The 18,326-nt window shown below is 43.8% G+C and overlaps 1 protein-coding gene across 1 annotated transcript in view; it reads left to right on the plus strand.

Annotated features, from left to right (window-relative positions):
* Positions 1-3,499: 3,499 nt before the first annotated feature.
* The window catches only part of EXPH5 (exophilin 5), a gene marked incomplete at its 3' end in the record, with an annotated part of 72,203 nt that continues 57,376 nt past the window's right edge, over positions 3,500-18,326 (plus strand). Inside the window, exon 1 of the mRNA XM_080929765.1 lies at positions 3,500-3,633. Within this exon, the coding sequence (XP_080785891.1) occupies positions 3,515-3,633 (119 nt within the window). The 5' untranslated portion in view covers positions 3,500-3,514. The remainder of the gene's footprint in view (positions 3,634-18,326) is intronic.

Raw genomic sequence — 18,326 nt, forward strand, 5'->3', positions numbered from 1 at the left:
CAAACACACCCCATAATCTGCTGTTGAAAGAGATTGTCCAGGGAGAAGAGCCAAAGTAGGCAAGAAAGATGTAACTGTGAGAAAGTTATCCCTGACCCCCGGAATTGCTTCTCAATGTCCCACCCGGTTCGTAAGTGGTTTTCCATATCAAAAGTCTAGACATCCAATTAAGTGACATTATCTGCCTTCTCTTGGCTAAATGAGGATCCAGGATCCTTCTGCTGGGATTTGGCCAACAATCCCTGGAGAAGGTAGACCAAGGGAGGTTCCCAGAGATTGTTTTCTTTTTCTATGCAGCTGTCAGTATTAAAATTCATACTGATGAGTATCTGTTTAGCTGAAAGGCTGGGCAGGAGGTAGCCAAGGGTTACCAGATGCTATGATTGCATACAGCTGGCTGAAAAAGAAATCGTTCTACTTTGAAACACTGTGGTCCTAATCCCAATGAAGGCATTCTAAGCAACCTGTGTGGTTTGCAGGGTAACCCCCCAGGAGTTATCAATGTAAAATATCAGGATAAAAGTGTCCCATAATGAAGGATGAAGCATGACTCGGTACTAATGACGGTGTTGGTCACTGAAGCCTTCAGTCCAGTCTTACTCACCGTGCACCCTTTGCCTTGCCCATACTACTTAGTCTCAATGTTCTTGCAAACAGGTTTAAGTACATGACTTCTCTATCCCTTCCTCAAGGTATCCAGTCCCCGCTGGATATTGCCCTGTGGACGAGTTGCAGGTACTTCAAATGCTGTATATGCCTTTCATCCTCTGTCCACGCTTCCTTGTCTCTGCCAACAAAGTCATCCTCCAAAAGTTCAGTTTCAACTATGTCACTGTCTCCCACAAAACCTGAGCTGGCTTCTCACTGTTCATATAGTAAAAAGGGGATTCCTTAAACAAAAAAAAAAAAAGAGATTTATTTATTTATTATATATGAGTACACTGTAGCTGTTTTTAGACAGACCAGAAGAGAGCACCAGATCCCATTACAGATGGTTGTGAGCTGCCATGTGGTTGCTGAGAATTGAACTCAGGACCTTCGTAAGAGCAGTCAGTGCTCTTAACCACTGGGCCATCTCTCCAGCCCAAAAAGTAGATTCCTTAAGACGCCATTCACAATAAATCTCTGCTGTTTTTATTCTTCTTGTACTCTGGCAATCTAGTGCTCCTAAACCTTTTCTTGCTGTTCCTCCAGGAAGTCTTTTTTAAAACTAATCACCTTTCCTGATTGAAATGTTTATATATATATACATATAGTACCCCTCACACTGAAAATGTATGCTCCAGCCTGAGTGTGATGGTGCATGCCTACAATCCCAGGACTCATAAAGCAGACACGAGAGCTTCAGACATTTGGGGATATGCTTGGCTACAAACCTGAGCTACAAAGATTTTAAGACCACCTTGGACCACACAAAACCTTGTCTCAAAAATAAGTAGATAGATGATAGATGATAGATAGATAGATAAAAAGAAAGCAAGAAAATATGTTTGATCGAGTACTTACTGGTCCTTGTATATGCCTTTGTACTTCTTGGCTTCAAATGTGTGCTGTGTGCTCATCATGGTCACTGGTCAAAGGACCCAAACGGACATGGGAAGGCCCCAATGGTGCATTTCTGTCATCTAGCCCTCTGCTCGTCTCCTTGCCTACAATAGACGAGTGTGCTTCTCCCACCTCCGTCTGTTCTCTTCCTGCTCAAATCTGACTCTTCAAGCTTCAGCCCAAATGTCACTGACCCACTTAGTTATAACTAATCTCTTCGGTATACCCCGAGGCATTTTTATACTTTTACTATCTTTAATAGACGTCTGGGTGTGTGCACGAGTACGGGTGCCCAAGGAAATCAGAGGCATCAGATCCCCCGGAGCTGGAATTACAGTTGGTTATGAGCTCCGAAACGTGGGTTCTGGGAACTGGAGCCAGGCGCTCTGCAAGAATAGCAAGGACTTTCAACTTCCCAAGGAATTCTTTTTATTAAGCAAGTATAACTCTAACCATGCTAAGTCCCCCGCTGCATTATGAGGAAAGGACTATGCCTTTTAGCATGTATACAATGGCTTCAAGGAACAGGTTCCAGTATGGGTTAGCTGCAGTCCAGTTCACTGGTGACAAAACTTCACCACTACCCATGTTAGAAAGTCAGTCTGTATACCTAACAAAGGTACGTGCAAGAATAACTGAACAGAGTGTGAATGACAGACTTCCAAACTGCCATTGCCAATTAACATATCGACAATCTATGAAGGAGTTCTGTGTTGTACCATACCAAGGAATAGATAGATGGAGCCCCACTTCTTCCAGATAATAGACGCCCACAAAGAGTTATTTCAAAGGCTGTCTCTTTAGACATGCCGTGAGTGATAATCAAGCTAAGACAAGAGACCAGAGGCAAAAGCAGCCTTTTTTTTTTTTTTTTTTTTTTTTTTTACTTTATAGTTTCCACCATTTTTCCTTTAGAGGAGTGAAACCTTGGTTTATTTACCATGAAAAGATGGTAATTGTGGACATACCTTGTAAATATTAGGGGCCATCAGAGTCACATCAGAAAGAACTAAATTAAGACTGATAGGGCGTGTGTGTGTTCATCGGACAAATTATTTTTATGTAGAGAAACAAGTTTTCTGGGAAGACATTCGTCATTTTAAAAATGCACGTGTATGCACATCCTTGGAAACACCTGACTTTATTATGTCGTGGAATAATTGGCTTTCCAGGAAAAGAGCACTTTCTGTGTTTGCACAGGATTGTGATTTGCCTTCGAAAGTACCGGAAGTGGGGCTTTTTGTCTGTTGGCTTTTCAAAGTCTGAGAATGACTTTCTATGAGACAATGGGGCTGAGTATAGGAGGGAGACGGCAAGTTTGGCAAATCATTCATTTTTCAAGGGTAGCCTAATGCCAGTCCTTCTGTGAGTCCCTCTGAGACAAAGCCTGACAAAGTGAGTTTAGGCTTTCCTGGCTTTTTAAATAAGGTAATACTTCTAACTCTCAAGCCCCTACCAGCTTTGTAGTCAATCTTTGAAAGACGGGATTAGTTGTGAATCTTTTTCCTTCACAGTTTTCTAGCCAAGCTCGAATTCCTCCAGCAAACAGCAACAGCCAAGCAAATACTTTAGGGCTAACGCTCAAGGGTAAGTCTCCCTTAGAGACGGAATTATGTAGGCTTGTTTGCTTAACAAGTCACATAGAGGGTGGGAAGGGAGGGAGGGAAAAGACGCAGCAAAGCCAGCCCCGCCCCCCAAATGCGATTGGTCCCTTTTCTCCAGTTAGTCACTCACTTTGCATCTCGGTTGGACAGGTTGAGAGAAACATGTCATTAAGGTGTTGTCAAAAGGAGCCCTGTATGTGTGGGCTGGTCCCGAGGTTTGTGGTTTTAGCTTTTCAAAGGCGCGGAGCTATTACGGGCTATGGGATCAAGTTCTGGAAAACTAGTCTTCATTACCTTGAAAAATGGCTTTGTAACAGGAGGCGCCAAGGCACTTCAGTACACATAACTCGTACACGGGAGATAAAATGAAGAAAGTTCCTCAGGGGTTTGATTTCAGTTTCCTAAATGAGGAAGAAGCCAGGAAGATCCTCCGGGTACTGGAAAGAAATGAGGAACTCCGGAGGGCAGAGAAGGACAGGATCAGGTACGAAGCGACTCCTCCTTTTGGGCTGGGCCTGCATCCTGTTAGCTTCCCAGGAAACCCGGGGACACCTGCTGGGACCCTGTGCGGGTGCTGCTTGGGGTGGGAAAAGGGAGTTTCTGGTGGGTCTCCAGATGCCTCCCGGGTCCTCTCTCCAGGGTCTCCATCCCCAGCGATGTTGGCTGGGAGGCCAGGATTCCAGTGGAGGGGCGAGAAAGTAGCTCGTTCTTTGCGTTTCTCTGTGCGCGGGTCCCTGCCTGTTCAGGACACCCGGGCTAACCTCAGCGGGTTAGGCATCGTAGGGTTGAGACTTCGTAGAGGCTCAAATGCGTCATAGGTTACTAGGGATACGGTCTGACCGTTTTTTGTTTTTTTTTTTTTTTTTAAGGCACGTGAGTTATTGTAAGACACTCCCTAGAACTGGATCCTGGCAGCCGCTCCCTCAAAGCCAGAGGGCCAGGACCTGAGATCCAGGAACTTGCCAGAGGTCCTTTGTGGATGAATGGGACTTAAGACACGTGGGGTTGGCTGTGGTGTGCTGTAAGGAGGAGTTTCTACAGGATCTAACCAATCGCCTATTAATAAATGCACTGCAATGGTCAGGGAGGGATAAGAGACAAGAAACTAGCAAATTTAAGTCCAGAAGTGGTTCTTGGGAGCATAAATTAACTTTTTTTTTCCTGCTGGAGTACAGACCCACAGACTATTCAAGTCTTCCGCAGTGCAGTGTGGGAGGAAATCCAAGCTATCAGGCAGGCCACCAAGCCTGGCATAAGCTGGAGTCTGGAGAGCTGTCTTGGTGAAGTCACTCAGGTTCCCAACCCAATCAGTCCCCTCCCACCTCCACCCTTTTCTCTCCCACTCAAAAGAAACCCTTTCTAGGACAAACTTCCAATTATGGAACCCTCTTAGTCTTTGCAGAGACAGAAGAACCTGGACCCGAAGCTCCCTCTTAATTCTTTCTCCTATATGACTCTCTTGGGAGGGCGGGGGGTGGGGGGTGGCGGTTAAAGTTCCGAGAGTGGAGAGCTCATCACACTTTGAAAACCAGGCTCAGTCTCCTCCAATCACTGAAAGGCGTATGTTCACACTTGCCGGGTGAGTGCCTGTACAAATGCACATTGACCACACAGGGTGTCCCCCCTCCCCCATTCAAAGATGGCCATAGATCTACATAGGGCAAGCCTCAAAGCATATGCAGTGCCGAAGTCCCCCAAAACTGTGCTGCTCAGAGCAGGTCGTTCCTTATCTGTAAAGAGAAGGTGGCCATTATATATGAGGGGACAGCAGGGCAGAATTAGGAAACAGTGAGAGGGAGGAAGGCTCATACCTAGGGATCAACTTGGACCTTTATAAATTAGAGTTGTCTGTCCCTGAGTTTGTTACCTGCCTGTGGATCCGGGCCTTGTCTGTCCTCCGTGAGAACAGTGCCTGGTAACTGCTGTACTGGGGGGCGGGGGGCTTCTCAGAGAAGAAGGGAGGAATTGTGGGATGAGCTTGGAGAGGAGAGCTGATATTGGGATGTAAAGTGAATAAATAAATTAATTAATAAAAAATATATTATAGCCTTAGGAGCTCCAGTGGCACAATCTGTTAGCATGTGGTATTTACACAAGCTGTAGTCTTAGAAATAGTGATGTGGTTTATTTTAAACTCCTTCAAGGGAATTTCTTTTGTACTGTATTAGACTTGTGTAAAACATGACAACCTAAGGAAAATAGATAAAGGATGTAGAGGACCTCTTTATACTTTTACAGTTGTGTATATATTGTATGTGCGTGTGGTCCATGTGTGTGAAGCATCTACACATGTGTATATATTGTATTGTGTGGTCCGCATGTGTGAAGTATACACACGTGTGTATGCATGTGGACAGTCATGGAAGCCAGAGGAAGATTTAGTGTCTGGCTCTATCCTCTGTTTATTCTTTGAAACAGGGTTTCTGTCACTGTCCTTGAGCTAGGAGGGCAGCAGTCCCCAGGAATTTTCCTGCCCCGTCCCTCACAGCTCTGGGGTTATGGGCGTCTGCCACAGTTGGCTTCTTCTATCCACTGATGTCAAGATACAAACTCAAGTCTTCAGTGTTCCTCTTATCCCTGGGTGTTCTTCCTGCTCCTTTGCCATGCTCTTTCTCTAGTGCAGTCCGTGGCATCCACGTCCTTGACCCTAGGGGAAACGGACGCTGAGGTGTTAGAAAGACTGCGGCACATCTTCCGACTTCATGATGCTCATGCCCTCGGTGAAGCACTTTCAGAAGAGCCGCATTGCTAGCGCAAACCTCAGAACGATAACTGATGAACACTAAAGCAATCATCTAGTTTAAAACATCTCTACCACTGACATGTAAAAACACTTTAGGGAAAGTGGATGATTGGACCAAATGCCCAAAGTAAGGACCCTGACCCCTTCCTTTCTCTTGGTTACTTCCTGGCTCCCACTGTTGAATACCCATATCTCCGTGGGATCATCTACCCTGCTTCAGGACCATGTCCGCTCACCCCTGCCTGACACTGGCCTGCAGACATGGCCCAGGATGACACGAAAGCCAGCTGTGTCTTCCGCTCATTATCTTGTAAAGCAAGATCATTATATTTTCCAAATAAAAACTTGGGGTGCATGACTTATGCAATCCCAGACTGTAACATGAGAAACGGTTCAAAGGGCCTTTCTGGCAGATGCCAGGGCCTATATGCCTCCCCAGAACCACTTCTTGAAGTAGAGTTCCCTTGGGTAAGACAGAAAGGCTTTACTAGATAGAAGCACTGGAGAGATGTCATAGTTAACCTGTATTTACGATGGATCTAAAACATCAACAAGACAACTAAAAACAATTCCTATATTAGAAGTAAAAGGTGACTGTTCTACGGGGCCAGATATGGATGTCAATCCTATAGGAATAGTTGAGATCCCAACGTAGGAGACAGAACTCCCCAAGAGTTCTTCAGGAAGGGATGTCCCCTAATCCCCATCAGGACCCAACCTCTTAGAATTCGGTCTTTAGGGGAGGACTTACATTTACTATAATAATGTTTCCAACGTATAAGAAGTTCATTCAGATTTTAATCACCAAGATTCAAGTTGGTAAATAGGCAAAGATCATTCACACTTGAATTTAGGTAAGCAGTAAACAAAGTAAGTGGGGCAATGTTGAGTCAAAAATTAATTTTGTGATGCCCTTGGCATGTATGTTGTTAATGACTTTAGTAGAGTTCAAGCTCTTCCTAAAAGATTTGTTTTTATTATTTTAATTGTCCGTATATACACGTTTGGGTGGGCATTTGTGTGTGACTTCAGGTACCCATAGAAACCAGAAGAGGGTATGGAATCCTCCAGAGGTGCAGTTATGGGTGGTTATGAGCTGCCTGATGTGGGTGCTGGGAGCCACAGTTGGGGTCTCTGCAACAGCAATATGCATTCTTGACCGCTGAGCCATCTCTCTAGCCAACTCTGAACCTTACAGTGATCAAGAACACAATTTGGATATACCTGGCCTTTGACCCAGTTATTCATTTCTTAGATATTTATTAGTAGGAGGCTTATGTAAGAAGAGATAGCTAGAGCAGCCTTCATTAAGGACTACCTTTTATGTCACAATAGTAATTATTGTCCTAATAATAACAGCTAGCATTTACTAGGCACATGCCGTATACTGATCATTGTATGTTTGCCATACAGAGTTGATGCATATTCTCAGTGAGTGTGCGAGGCACCCTTTTAGTTCTTGTTTCATGGAGAAGTAGACTGCTTATAAAAGTTGAGTATCTTGGTAGAATCAGAGTTCAAATCTAAGTCTATCTTAAAATTACTTTACCTATCCACATTGAGTAAGAGTCACAGCCATTCCTTAGGTCAAGGATTATGACATTTAACATGGTCAAGACACTTGCCCAGGGCACTGTGGTTCACAAAATACAAGTCTAAAATGTGAGCCAAGATCCATTTAGCTCTAAAGAACTTTTATCAGTCCCCTATTGGATGTATACGTTTTTATCTCTACGTAGTTACACCTTCGTGGGCTTTTTGGTATCTGCTTTTATTTTCATCCTAAAAGTCTTTGTTTTTATTTCTTGAAAGCTAACAGGAGGGGCTGAAGAGCTGTCTCAGTAATGAGTACTGGATTTTCCTGCAGAGGATCTGGGTTCAATTCCCTGCATCCGCACAGTGGCTCACAAACATCTGTTACTCCTCCTTCTGACACCTCCTGATTTCCACAGGCAAGGCATGCCTCACTAATACCCCCAGAGATCCAGGTTCAGTGAGCAACCTTGCCAATAAATAAATTAAATAAATAAATAAATAAATAGGCAGAGGAGAGATTGAGGAAAACAGTCAACTTCCCCATGTACACCCAGCCACACACTTATATAGAAAAACATACACACACACTAAATAAAATCAGTATCTTGCATTTTATTTATTTATGGTGGCAGTGGTGGCAGTGGTGGTGGCATGTGCATGCCACAGTACATGTTTGGAAGTTAGAGGACAATGTGCAGAAGTTGGTTCTCAGTCCACCATGTTGGTCTCAGAGATTTAACTCGGGTAGTCAGACTTGCAGGCATCCACCTTTACTCAATGAGCTACCTCTGGCCCTATATGCATTTAAATGTTTTGTAATTTTTTTTATCTATATATGTGTGGTGTGGTGTGTGTGTGCACACGCGTGTGCACGCACTCCAGTACTTATGTGAAAGTCAAGCAGCAACGTGAAGGAGTTGGTTCTCTCCAGGAAATAGAACTTGGGCTGTCAGGCTTGGGGGCAAGTGTGTTTTCTAGCTGAGGCATCTTGCTGACCATATACACACGTGTGTGTGTGTGTGTGTGTGTGTGTGTGTGTGTGTGTGTGTGTATACATATATATGTACATGTACACATATGCATTTCATAAGGCTATACTCCTAACTTTTGAAAGGGTTACCTCTTAGAAATAATATTTAATGGGAGGTTAACCTTTTTGTTACTATTTAATTTGTTACAGTTACATGTTCTTTAAAAACAAATTGCTTTGTTTTGGCAATAAGGCAATGTCGACTTTGAGTATTTATGCCTTAATGCATTCTTATTACTTATTGAATTCCTTTATTTACTTTTGGCGTGTAGTATATGAGTCTGGGTGTATGTCTGCCATAGTGGGAATGTGGAAGTCAACGTACAACTCTTGGCATTTCTACCTTGCTTCTGAGGTCTCCCTTGTCATTTCTGCTGCTGAATATCCCAGGCTAGCTGTCCATGAGCTTGCAAGCACTTCTCTCTCTGCTCCCCTTTTCCCACTGCAGTGCTGAGCTCACCAGTGCAAGCTGCTCATTTGGCTTTTCTGTGGCTTCCATACTTACTCGAATGGCTTGTATCCACTGAGCCATTTTCCCAGCCCTGTATTTATTTTTGAGCCAGGGTCTCTCTGTGTACCCCAGATTGGCCTGGAATTCACTACGTTAGGTTACTTAGGCTAGCCTTGAACTTTTGGCAATCCTCCTGTCTGAAACACCTGAGTGCTAGGATTGGAGGTGTGAGCTCTGCTTGCGGGTTATGAATACCTTCTTAAATAATTCCTTTTAAAGGTATGTCTATTAACTTGTCCGCCCCTGTCACTTTCTCTGACGTGTTATGGAGAAGTGTTCATTCCTTGTGATCAGGGATTATTTTGGGTGGACTTAGACACTTGGTAGTCATTCCATGCCTAGTTACAGAAACATAACTGTGTAAGGAGCACAAAGTAAGGGAGAGAAAGGTGTGGGCAACCACATGGAAACAGAAAGTCAGATGGAGGCTAGACTAAAAATACTATATCATCCCCACAGATGATCTTAAAAATAAAGAAATGAATGCGAAGGCCCGGGGGACAGTCAGGCTGGGTCAGCAGGAGAGTGTTTCCCTTCTTAACACTGTGCAGAGGTGGTGGGAGAATTCTAATGCTGTCACACTCGGGGGTGCATTGCAGTCGGTTGCTGCCCAGGCTGTGTATTTGAGAACCACGGGCTCATCTCCTCCCACTCCTACCTTCCAGAATGTTTCCTAATTGACGTTGCCAGTGGCTTTGCTTTAAAGGCTATACTTTAGTCAATTAGCACACCATGGCCAGCGCCCCTCAAGCCCTGTGTTAGCCTTCTAGTGGCAAAAAAAGAATCAGAGGGCTGTTGTGACCAAAAACTCCACCTCCAACGAAAGAGGATTGTGATTTGTCAATATTAACATTGAGTTGGCCTTAGTTTAGCTTTTAGAAAGCACATTTAAGTAGTTAAAGGGGTAGGGGATGGGAAAAGATTAAGGGGAACATGTAACCTACTATGGCTACTAGTCTTACATCCCTCACCACTGTGGATGTATCTTTAAGTGTGTTTATCATTTATATGTCTTCCTCAACTCTGAAAGGTGCCGTACAGATGTCACTGGTTGTTGGATATACCAAGAATCCAATCCAGTCTATTGCAGGACTGAGTACTACTCCACTGTATGCATGTACCATAGGTGACAACTTCACCCACTGAGGAACACTGTAGATTATTTCCAGCTTTGAGTGACCTTGAATAGAAGTTCTGCAAACATTTATTCACACTGTTGTGTAAACATAGTGTTTATAAAGAATGTACTTGCCAGAACCTGTTTTTTAATTCATGTAGTATTTGCAAAGTTATTTTCCTGAATAGCTTTAAATATATTGTATTAGTAGAATATGAAAGCCCCAGGTTTTATCTTAGTTACTCAGGTTACTATAATAAATACCTTAGGTTGGGTAATCTATGAGCACAGAAGTTTATGTTCACGGTTCTGAGGCTGGGAAGTCTAACATTGAATATTAAATGTTTTCAGTATTTTATTGTACCCTATTTTATAAGCATGTGGTATTATCATATTCTATTTTGTATTTCCTAATGACTAATGATAAACATGTTCTTGTGGTTATCTATCGTCCTTTCATGTATCCTCTTTGATGTCTCTCTAAATCTTTGCATACTTTTAATTGAAATCTTTGTTTTCTTTGTTTTTTTTTTTTTTTCTTTATATATTCTGGACACTATTGTTGTGTAATAAGGGGTTTAACAAGCATTTCCTCCCAGATGTAGCTTGTCTCACAGTATCTTTGTAGAACAACAACAAAGAAATTAGTTTTTATGACATCCAATATGCAAAGGTTTCTCTTGTGAATTTTGGTAACAGTCTGAGAGATCTCTGCCAAACAAAAGAGCATAGATTTTCCCCCTATGGTTTAAAGGGTTTTTCTTTTGAGTATTATGTCTTAGATAGTTCTATTTTGAAATGCTTTTTTGCATAGTATTCAGTTTAGTTTGGGCTTTAGCTTATTTCCTAGCTATAGACGCCCAGTTATCCCAGTGGATTTCTTAGAAAGAAATTCCTCCTTCACTGGCCTGCTTCTATGCCCTTGTAAAAGCATATTTCAGGGTGTGTTTCCTGACTCTGCCCTACTTTATTGTCTATATACTATTTCCTCAATAAATACTACATGTGTTTGGTTTCCATGAATTTATAGTAAATATTAACATGAAAATTATAAATATGGGGGCTGGAGAGATGACTCAGTGGTTAAGAGCACTGACTGCTCTTCCAAAGGTCCTGAGTTCAATTCCCAGCAACTACATGGTGGCTCACAACCATCTGTAATGGGATCCGATGCTCTCTACTGGTGTGTCTGAAGACAGCTACAGTGTATACAGAAAATATTTTTTAATTATACAAATAACTATTTTGCCTATTTAGTTCCTTTACTTTTCTGTGTCAGAGTTTTAGATTTACCTCATGTCATTAGTACAAATCCACACTGAGCATCTTGTGTCTCAACACTCTGCTAAACTCATGTAGAGGTGGTTTTATTTCCTCTTGTCTGGCAGGTGTGTTTTTTATCCTTCTTGCCTAATATTAGTTAAAACTTCCAACATTGGACTGGCGAGATGGCTCATCAGTTAAGAGCATTCACTGGCTGTTCTTCCAGAGGACCTGGGTTCAATTCCTAGCACCCACATTCTGTAATGCCTGTTTTAGACACACACACACACTTCCAACATGGCGTTAAACAGGGCTGAAGAGTTACACATCCTTGCCTTGACTCAGAACTGTCAGTCTCTGGTGTCAGGTGTGATGTTGCTTACGATTTTCTGATTGATGTTTCGCATCAGATTTTATTTCTTGCTGCTAAGAATTTTGGAATGCTTTAGAGACACCACTTAATGTGCCCATGTGGTTTTGCATCTTTAGACCCGATAGGGTGTTGACTGTAACCACTTTTAAAATGCCAAATCAACATTGCTATTGCAGAATGAAGTGCGTTCTATAAAACGTGTGCTGGTCTAACCTGGTTTCCTCAGTGTGGCCTTGGAGAGAAGGCTATTACATAGATAGATGACTGAAAATGGGATCACTGAGGTAATTTGCTATAACGAGGCTGGTATCCTTACTAGATGCAAGGGGCAGGCATAAGAGAAAGCCACGTGCAGGCTGCCATTGTAACCACACAAGAGACGAATGCTCAGGTCCTTTGGAGGACGCAGAGCCTTGTCCTCCTTTGATCTTGACGTCCAATGCTGTAGGGTCATACCCATCTGCAGTCACATACTTCTTTATTTGTGATACTTTATTGCAGGACCTTCTTACCACTGGGCCAGCACTCAGGCACGCTCTCAAGGCAAGCCCCATTGGCCAGAGTATATTGCTATTATAGTTAAAATCTTGTTTGCTAATGTTTCCTTGGGGGTTTTGGCATCGGGATTGGTGAAAGACAGAGATAATACTAATCTATATCTCCTGTTGCTTTGCTTTGTTTCTGAGACAGTCTTAATGTGTAGCCCAATCTATCCTCATATGTTGTAGCCCAGGCTGGCCTCAAACTCCTGGTCCTCCTGACTTGTCTTCCAAGCACTGAGATTACCGACATGAACCTCTACGCCATGCTTATGGGTTTTGTCTGTTTACATGTTAAGTAAATCTAGCTTTATTACAGATTCTCTTCTACTCCTGTGAGAGGCGGTGTAGCTTCTTCTAGAGCTTCTTCTACAAGCATTTGTTAAAAGGCCTTGGTACTGGAGTTTTGTTTTCTATAAGTTTTAAATTATATATTCAGTTTCTTTAATGATACAAGGCTTTTCCAGATAGGTTGCCCTGCATACATTGGGTAGTTGATGGTGTCAGAGGAATGAGTCTGTTTTGCTTGTATTATCACACTGATGTGTACAAGGTTGTTGTAGTGTGTTTCTGGCAGGCTGTGTTAATAGCGTCATCCTTTCAACACACAATTTCTATGATACGAGTGTACTTATGTAGGTCAACCATGTTGTTTCCTGTTCCTTATCTTTACATGTTCCTCGTTTTCTCCTCTCCCGCCTGCAACATTGAAACACTTAAATGTTTATCTACTATTTTAATATTTTTAAACTAAAAATTATTAAGTATTAATTATCTAACATATTTATTTATTATTAGGTGAGGGAGGGTATGCACGTGGGCCATAGGACACAGTGTAGAGGTCAGGACAATTTGACTGAAGTGATTCTCTCCCTTTATCACGTGGTCCCAAGGACCAAACTCATGTCCTTGGGTGTCAGGTGCCTCTGTTTGCCGAGCTTCTCACTGGCCCCCTCACAGCAGCTTTAAGCGTTTTTTTCAGATTTCTTTACTGAAGATTTTACTGTTTATCTGTGTATATTTTTTGGTGGTTGCTCTGGTAACACACACACACACACATACACCTTTTCAGAGTAAATAAATCACTATTTAATATGAAATGTCGGAAATCACTATTACAGAGATCAGTTTACCCCTTTGTGTCTGCTTTGTGTGGTGTTTGTGAGACATATTAGAACTATATATAATGGAAATCCTATTGGATGATGGTATGATTTTTGCTTTTAACCTCCAAATATACTTTACAGAACTCAGTAAAATAATAGCTTATTTCATAGTTCCTTATATCTGTGAGTTTGCACCTATTAATTTAACAACCTAGCATCTAACTACATCTATCTGCCCACCTACCCACCCACCCACCCATACACTGCTAAGTGCTGTTTGAGATTCATTCCCAGCCCATGGGTCAAAACTATTTGAAAGGGAACTACATCTGTACTCAGTGTGTGCATGCATTTTTGTCATTATCCTCTGAATAATTCATTAAAACCATACTATTTTATAGCATTGCATTGTATTTTGTGTTAGTTTTTTTTTTTTTTTTTTTAATTCTTTCGTGGTTTTCATAGCACTTTTTACAGATATGAGTGTTGATGTTTTTGTTTATTTCTTCTTTATGCCTGGGGGTCCTGGCATCTGTGCAGATAGCCTGCTGTTAACAAATGCCGCTTCACTTCTTTTGCCAGTGTCTTTCACCCTGGTTTCTGGGGGATATTTCATTGGGCAGGGCATTGGAGTGGGCTGTTCTCTTCCCTTGGCACTTTACCAAGTCACCCCTGCGATGTCTCTCTGTGCTATCTTTCTTATACATCATGTTATTTTGTTGAAACAAGGCCTCATTTAGCCCAGGCTAGCCTTGAACTAATTATGTAGCTAAAGCTGCCCTTGAAGGCCTGTTTAATTCCCCTGACTCTGCCTCCCAAACCTGGGGTTACAGGTGTGTGCCACTATGTCTGGGTTCTCTTCATACCTTTTAGTTTCCTGGAGCCCTTTCTCAGTCCTCCATCTTTTTTGTAAGATGCAGAGGGGCAAAAAAAAAAAAAAAAAAAAAAAAAAAAAAAAAAAAATCAAAACCGGGTAGGGGAGTTGCCTTAGAGCCACAGTTCCTCTAATCAGAATAGTTTCCTTCCCTTAGTGTTTTAGCAGTATGCATGTCTACTGGCCCTGCCTTTGTTCCCAGGAGACCCTTTTCCTACACCTTCCCTTTTCCTACACCTTCTATCAAAATTAGAGGCACCCTCTGGATGTCTCCAGCTCATTCCAGTTCCTCCCCTGGGAGTCGGTTGGAATTCGTCTGAAAAACAGAAGCTACTTTGTGTGTCCGGTAGAAGGGAGAACAGTGAGATCGGCCGTGTACCCACAGAGAGAACCAGCAAAACCACTGGGGGACAGTGATGGTGAGCCAGGCGAGGACAGTGCAAGGAGCCTGTAGCACAGAAGCTACGGAAGCCATAACATACTGGAAAGTGGTTCTTCTCGGGTAATGGGAAGGAAAAGACAAATGTATGCTTTGCTGTGTTGGCCAAGTTCAAGCTAGCGATGGTTAAGCAACCAGCTTGCAAAATTCCCAAGTATGTAATAGTGAGAGCCAGCTCTGACCCTCACTGCTTGGAGACGAAGGGGACTTGCTGGCTTTCTCCAGTCCTCTAGTTCCTGCGAGAGAAACAGGAGCCAGGGCATGTGTGACCAGAGATTTGAAGCTAGCGGGAGTCATTTGCAGAAGTTCTTCACAGTTAGTCCATTGGGGGAAGGGAGCAAACCCTTGACTTTCCTCTTCCCTCCCAACCTGCCAGTTTCTGCAGGATCACAGCAGGAAGCAGAAGGGCAGGCTGTGAGAGCCAGGGAAGTGTAGCCTGCAGGTGTCCCCTCCCAGTAGTGTGCCCATCCCTCCTTTCCTTCTGTGGCTGCGCCTCTTTTCTGTGTCCCTTCAGAATCTTCCTTCTCTTGCTCACTCATTTGCTTCCCTTCCTGAGAGTTCTCTGGAACTTCCCCCAGGTGTGACACTGCTGTCCCCATCCAGTCCCTTGTCCCCTTTCCTTTCTTTACACTCTACACTTTGGGAGATTCTTATTCTATTGTGGCTTTCCCTACCCGCTACTGCTCTCTGCCATGCTCCCTTCTAGGTAGAGCATTCCCTTCCTAGAAAGGGACTGTGACCAGGTACTGTCAGACATGCAAAAGTCAACGGCTTTGAGCGTTGACTCAGGGTACCTTAGGTACTGGAGGCTTGTGGGGCTGAAACTGAAAACCAAAGGACCTAAAACTGGGAGAGTTCTGGCACAGGTGGCTCACAGCCCATGCACACTCCTCCCAGGCTGCCTTTGGCTCTGTGTATCTTCTGACTGGCTGGTTCTCCTGGGTTCAAATTCTGGGTGAGGGACATAAGAGTCAAACCAATATCTTACAGCCATGATAGGCTGCCCTAAGTGAGGCCAAGCACCCACTCTGAAGTACCCCCAGAGTGAAGTTTAGTGTTGGGGTGTCTAAGCAGAGGCTGCAGAGTCCTGTTCAGCTGAAGTGACTGCTGCTGTAGAGAGTCACCTGTCTAGGGGAGTAGCTGTGCACTGGCCTTCTCCACATACTTGCAGCTCCTCCTCTGTGTGTCTGTCTGCCCGCACACCTGCTGGGTTTGTCTCACATCTGTGGTGATGTGTCCTCAGCTATGGTGGTTCTTAGCTGTGGCTGAAATGAAAATGATTTAAGAAACTCTCAAAACTACCAATGCCCATGTCAGGATTCACTCTCCCTCTCCCCCTTGCCTCCCCCCCCCCCATCTGTCTGTCTGTCTGTCTCTCTCCCTCTCTCTCCCTCCCTCCCTTCCTTTCTTTCTTCCTTATTTAATATCTGAGCTTCTAAGATCTAGGTCCCTGTTCAGGCTCCATTTGTCAAGGATGTGAATCTCAGTTCGTGAAGAAACCTCAGAGTCTGGAATGTAAATTTTTATCAGGAAGGCTAGGGCTCCACAAAACCTACTGGATGCTTCAAGGACCCGGTATGTCTCATGGGCTGGGCTTTTATTAGGAACAACTCCACACAAACACCAAAACACACTCACAAGAAATAGAAAGGTTTGCTTAATAGATCACCAGGGGGTACAAAGGCAAAGGAATGTGAATAGGTAGACATATAAGAAGCCCATGTCCCTCGTGAACTATACAGTCCAGATCCTGAGCTGGGAAGCCTGTTTCACAGACCGTTCCTCTGTCCTTAGTGTGCTGACCTCAGAATGCTCCTAGGTGCGGAATGTGCTTTTTGTCTCAGACACTGCTGTTTGCAGCATCCTTTATTCTTTGGCGATTTTATTCACGTATACAGGATAGTCTATCCACCCCTACACCACCTCCTCCTGGACAAATGCCGGCACGGCCCCCTCCCACATGCATGCTCCCCACCCCCACCCGCAGCACCCACTGAGTCTAATTAATGCTGCCTGCTGGAGTGTGGATCGATCTTGTCGGTTTCATTTTAGTCTCACGCAGGCGACTATGGTGGTGACGCGCCTATCAGTAGGTACTGCAGACATGTTGTGTCTATAAGGTAGTGTCCACAGCACATTTTCCTGTACCCTTGTTCTTGCCTCCCCGTTTTTGGCAGTGTTCCGTTAGCCTTTGAGGGGGCAAGACACATGACCTTACATGGCTGTGCGCTTGCTTACTCTCAGCTCTTTGTTAATCCGTGCTGCGGCGCACTGCAGTAGAGACCTCTCTGGCCAGGGCTGAGGGCAGCACTAATCTATGATTATAGGTATAAATATTTAGAAGGCAGTTTTGAACATGTCCATTTCGCAAAACAACAGCAATAGCTAACCCCCCTGGGCCTATGACCTATTGACCGTGGAGTATTGATCAGATGTAAGGTGCCAGGCACGCGGAACAGCCCTTTTGAAGCTCCTCAGGTGAGACTAATGTATACTAAGGGACCTGACAGGTCCCCTGGGCTCTTGGATTATGTCCTTCAACTGTCCCACCCTTCCTACACTCGGCTCCTTTGCGTGAGCTTTGACAGACTGCTAATAATTCAAGAAATCTTAATCTAGGGAGGAAAAAAAAATCTGCGGTCCTGCCATGAACCCGTTGAGGGGGCTATGCCTACTGCAAACATAATGAACTTGGTGTCTAGAATTTACTGGAGCAAAGTTGCCACCTGCTCCCAGAGCTGTTTAGTTCGCTTTCTGCTTTCACTCTTTTTTTTTTCTCGCAGACCCCCCCCCCCGCCCCCATCCTCCTGAGTACAGGCTGCTGTACACACATAGGCTGTAATAGCGACGAGCTGCCTAGGTTCTGGCCTGAAGAACCATCTTTCTTAAGCCCCACCACAGGGTGTAGCCTTTCTTCACCTTGGCTGTTGAAAGTTTGAGCTCAGTGCCTGTTTCTTAAACAGCTGCCGTGTATTCTGTGGCACTCTTCATCCAAATGCAATGAAGATATAAAAACTGCCTAGGGATTGTATATATTTGGGGGTAGTTTTAACTTGCTGGCTGGATTGTAATGTTTGTACTTGAGCTCGCGTTGTGCCTTTTCCTGGGGTGATGTGGATGAATATCTATTCATCCTAATTAAAGCACCAGCAACACATCAAATAAATGATCCCAGAAAGGTTGAGCTTACTAGACTGGTGAATTAGCAGGACTACATATGAAGGGTTAGTTACAGAGTGTGGGTTACTTGAAGGCAGCTGCATCACTGAAAAACCCACACCGGGGTACGTGATCCTCAAAACCCTCTGAATGGCTTTCTTGGCAAAGTGGGGTCAGTCTCCTTTCTTGGGCAGTTGTTACTGTTTGTATAACCTTAGAGAGGCACCTTGTGGTCTTGTAAGTTTTAGGAGCTTCCTAGGTTTATGAAGGTCATTTACTTCCAGAGTCTTCAAGCGCATCCCTCTATGAAGAAATGTTTCCATTCGGAAGACATGACTGCACAAATTAGAAGTTCCTCTGCAAGACTAAGAGCCAAGTAAAATCTCTGCTTGCTGAAAGTTGTCTTTGGGTAGCTGTTGGTGCTTTAGTCCTTACTGCATAAAAAGAAAAACTCCTATGTGTGTGGGAAGTGGTTGGACACGGCCCT

This window comes from Micromys minutus (genome assembly GCF_963924665.1).
Source record: "Micromys minutus genome assembly, chromosome: 16".
NCBI classification, from domain to species: domain Eukaryota; kingdom Metazoa; phylum Chordata; class Mammalia; order Rodentia; family Muridae; genus Micromys; species Micromys minutus.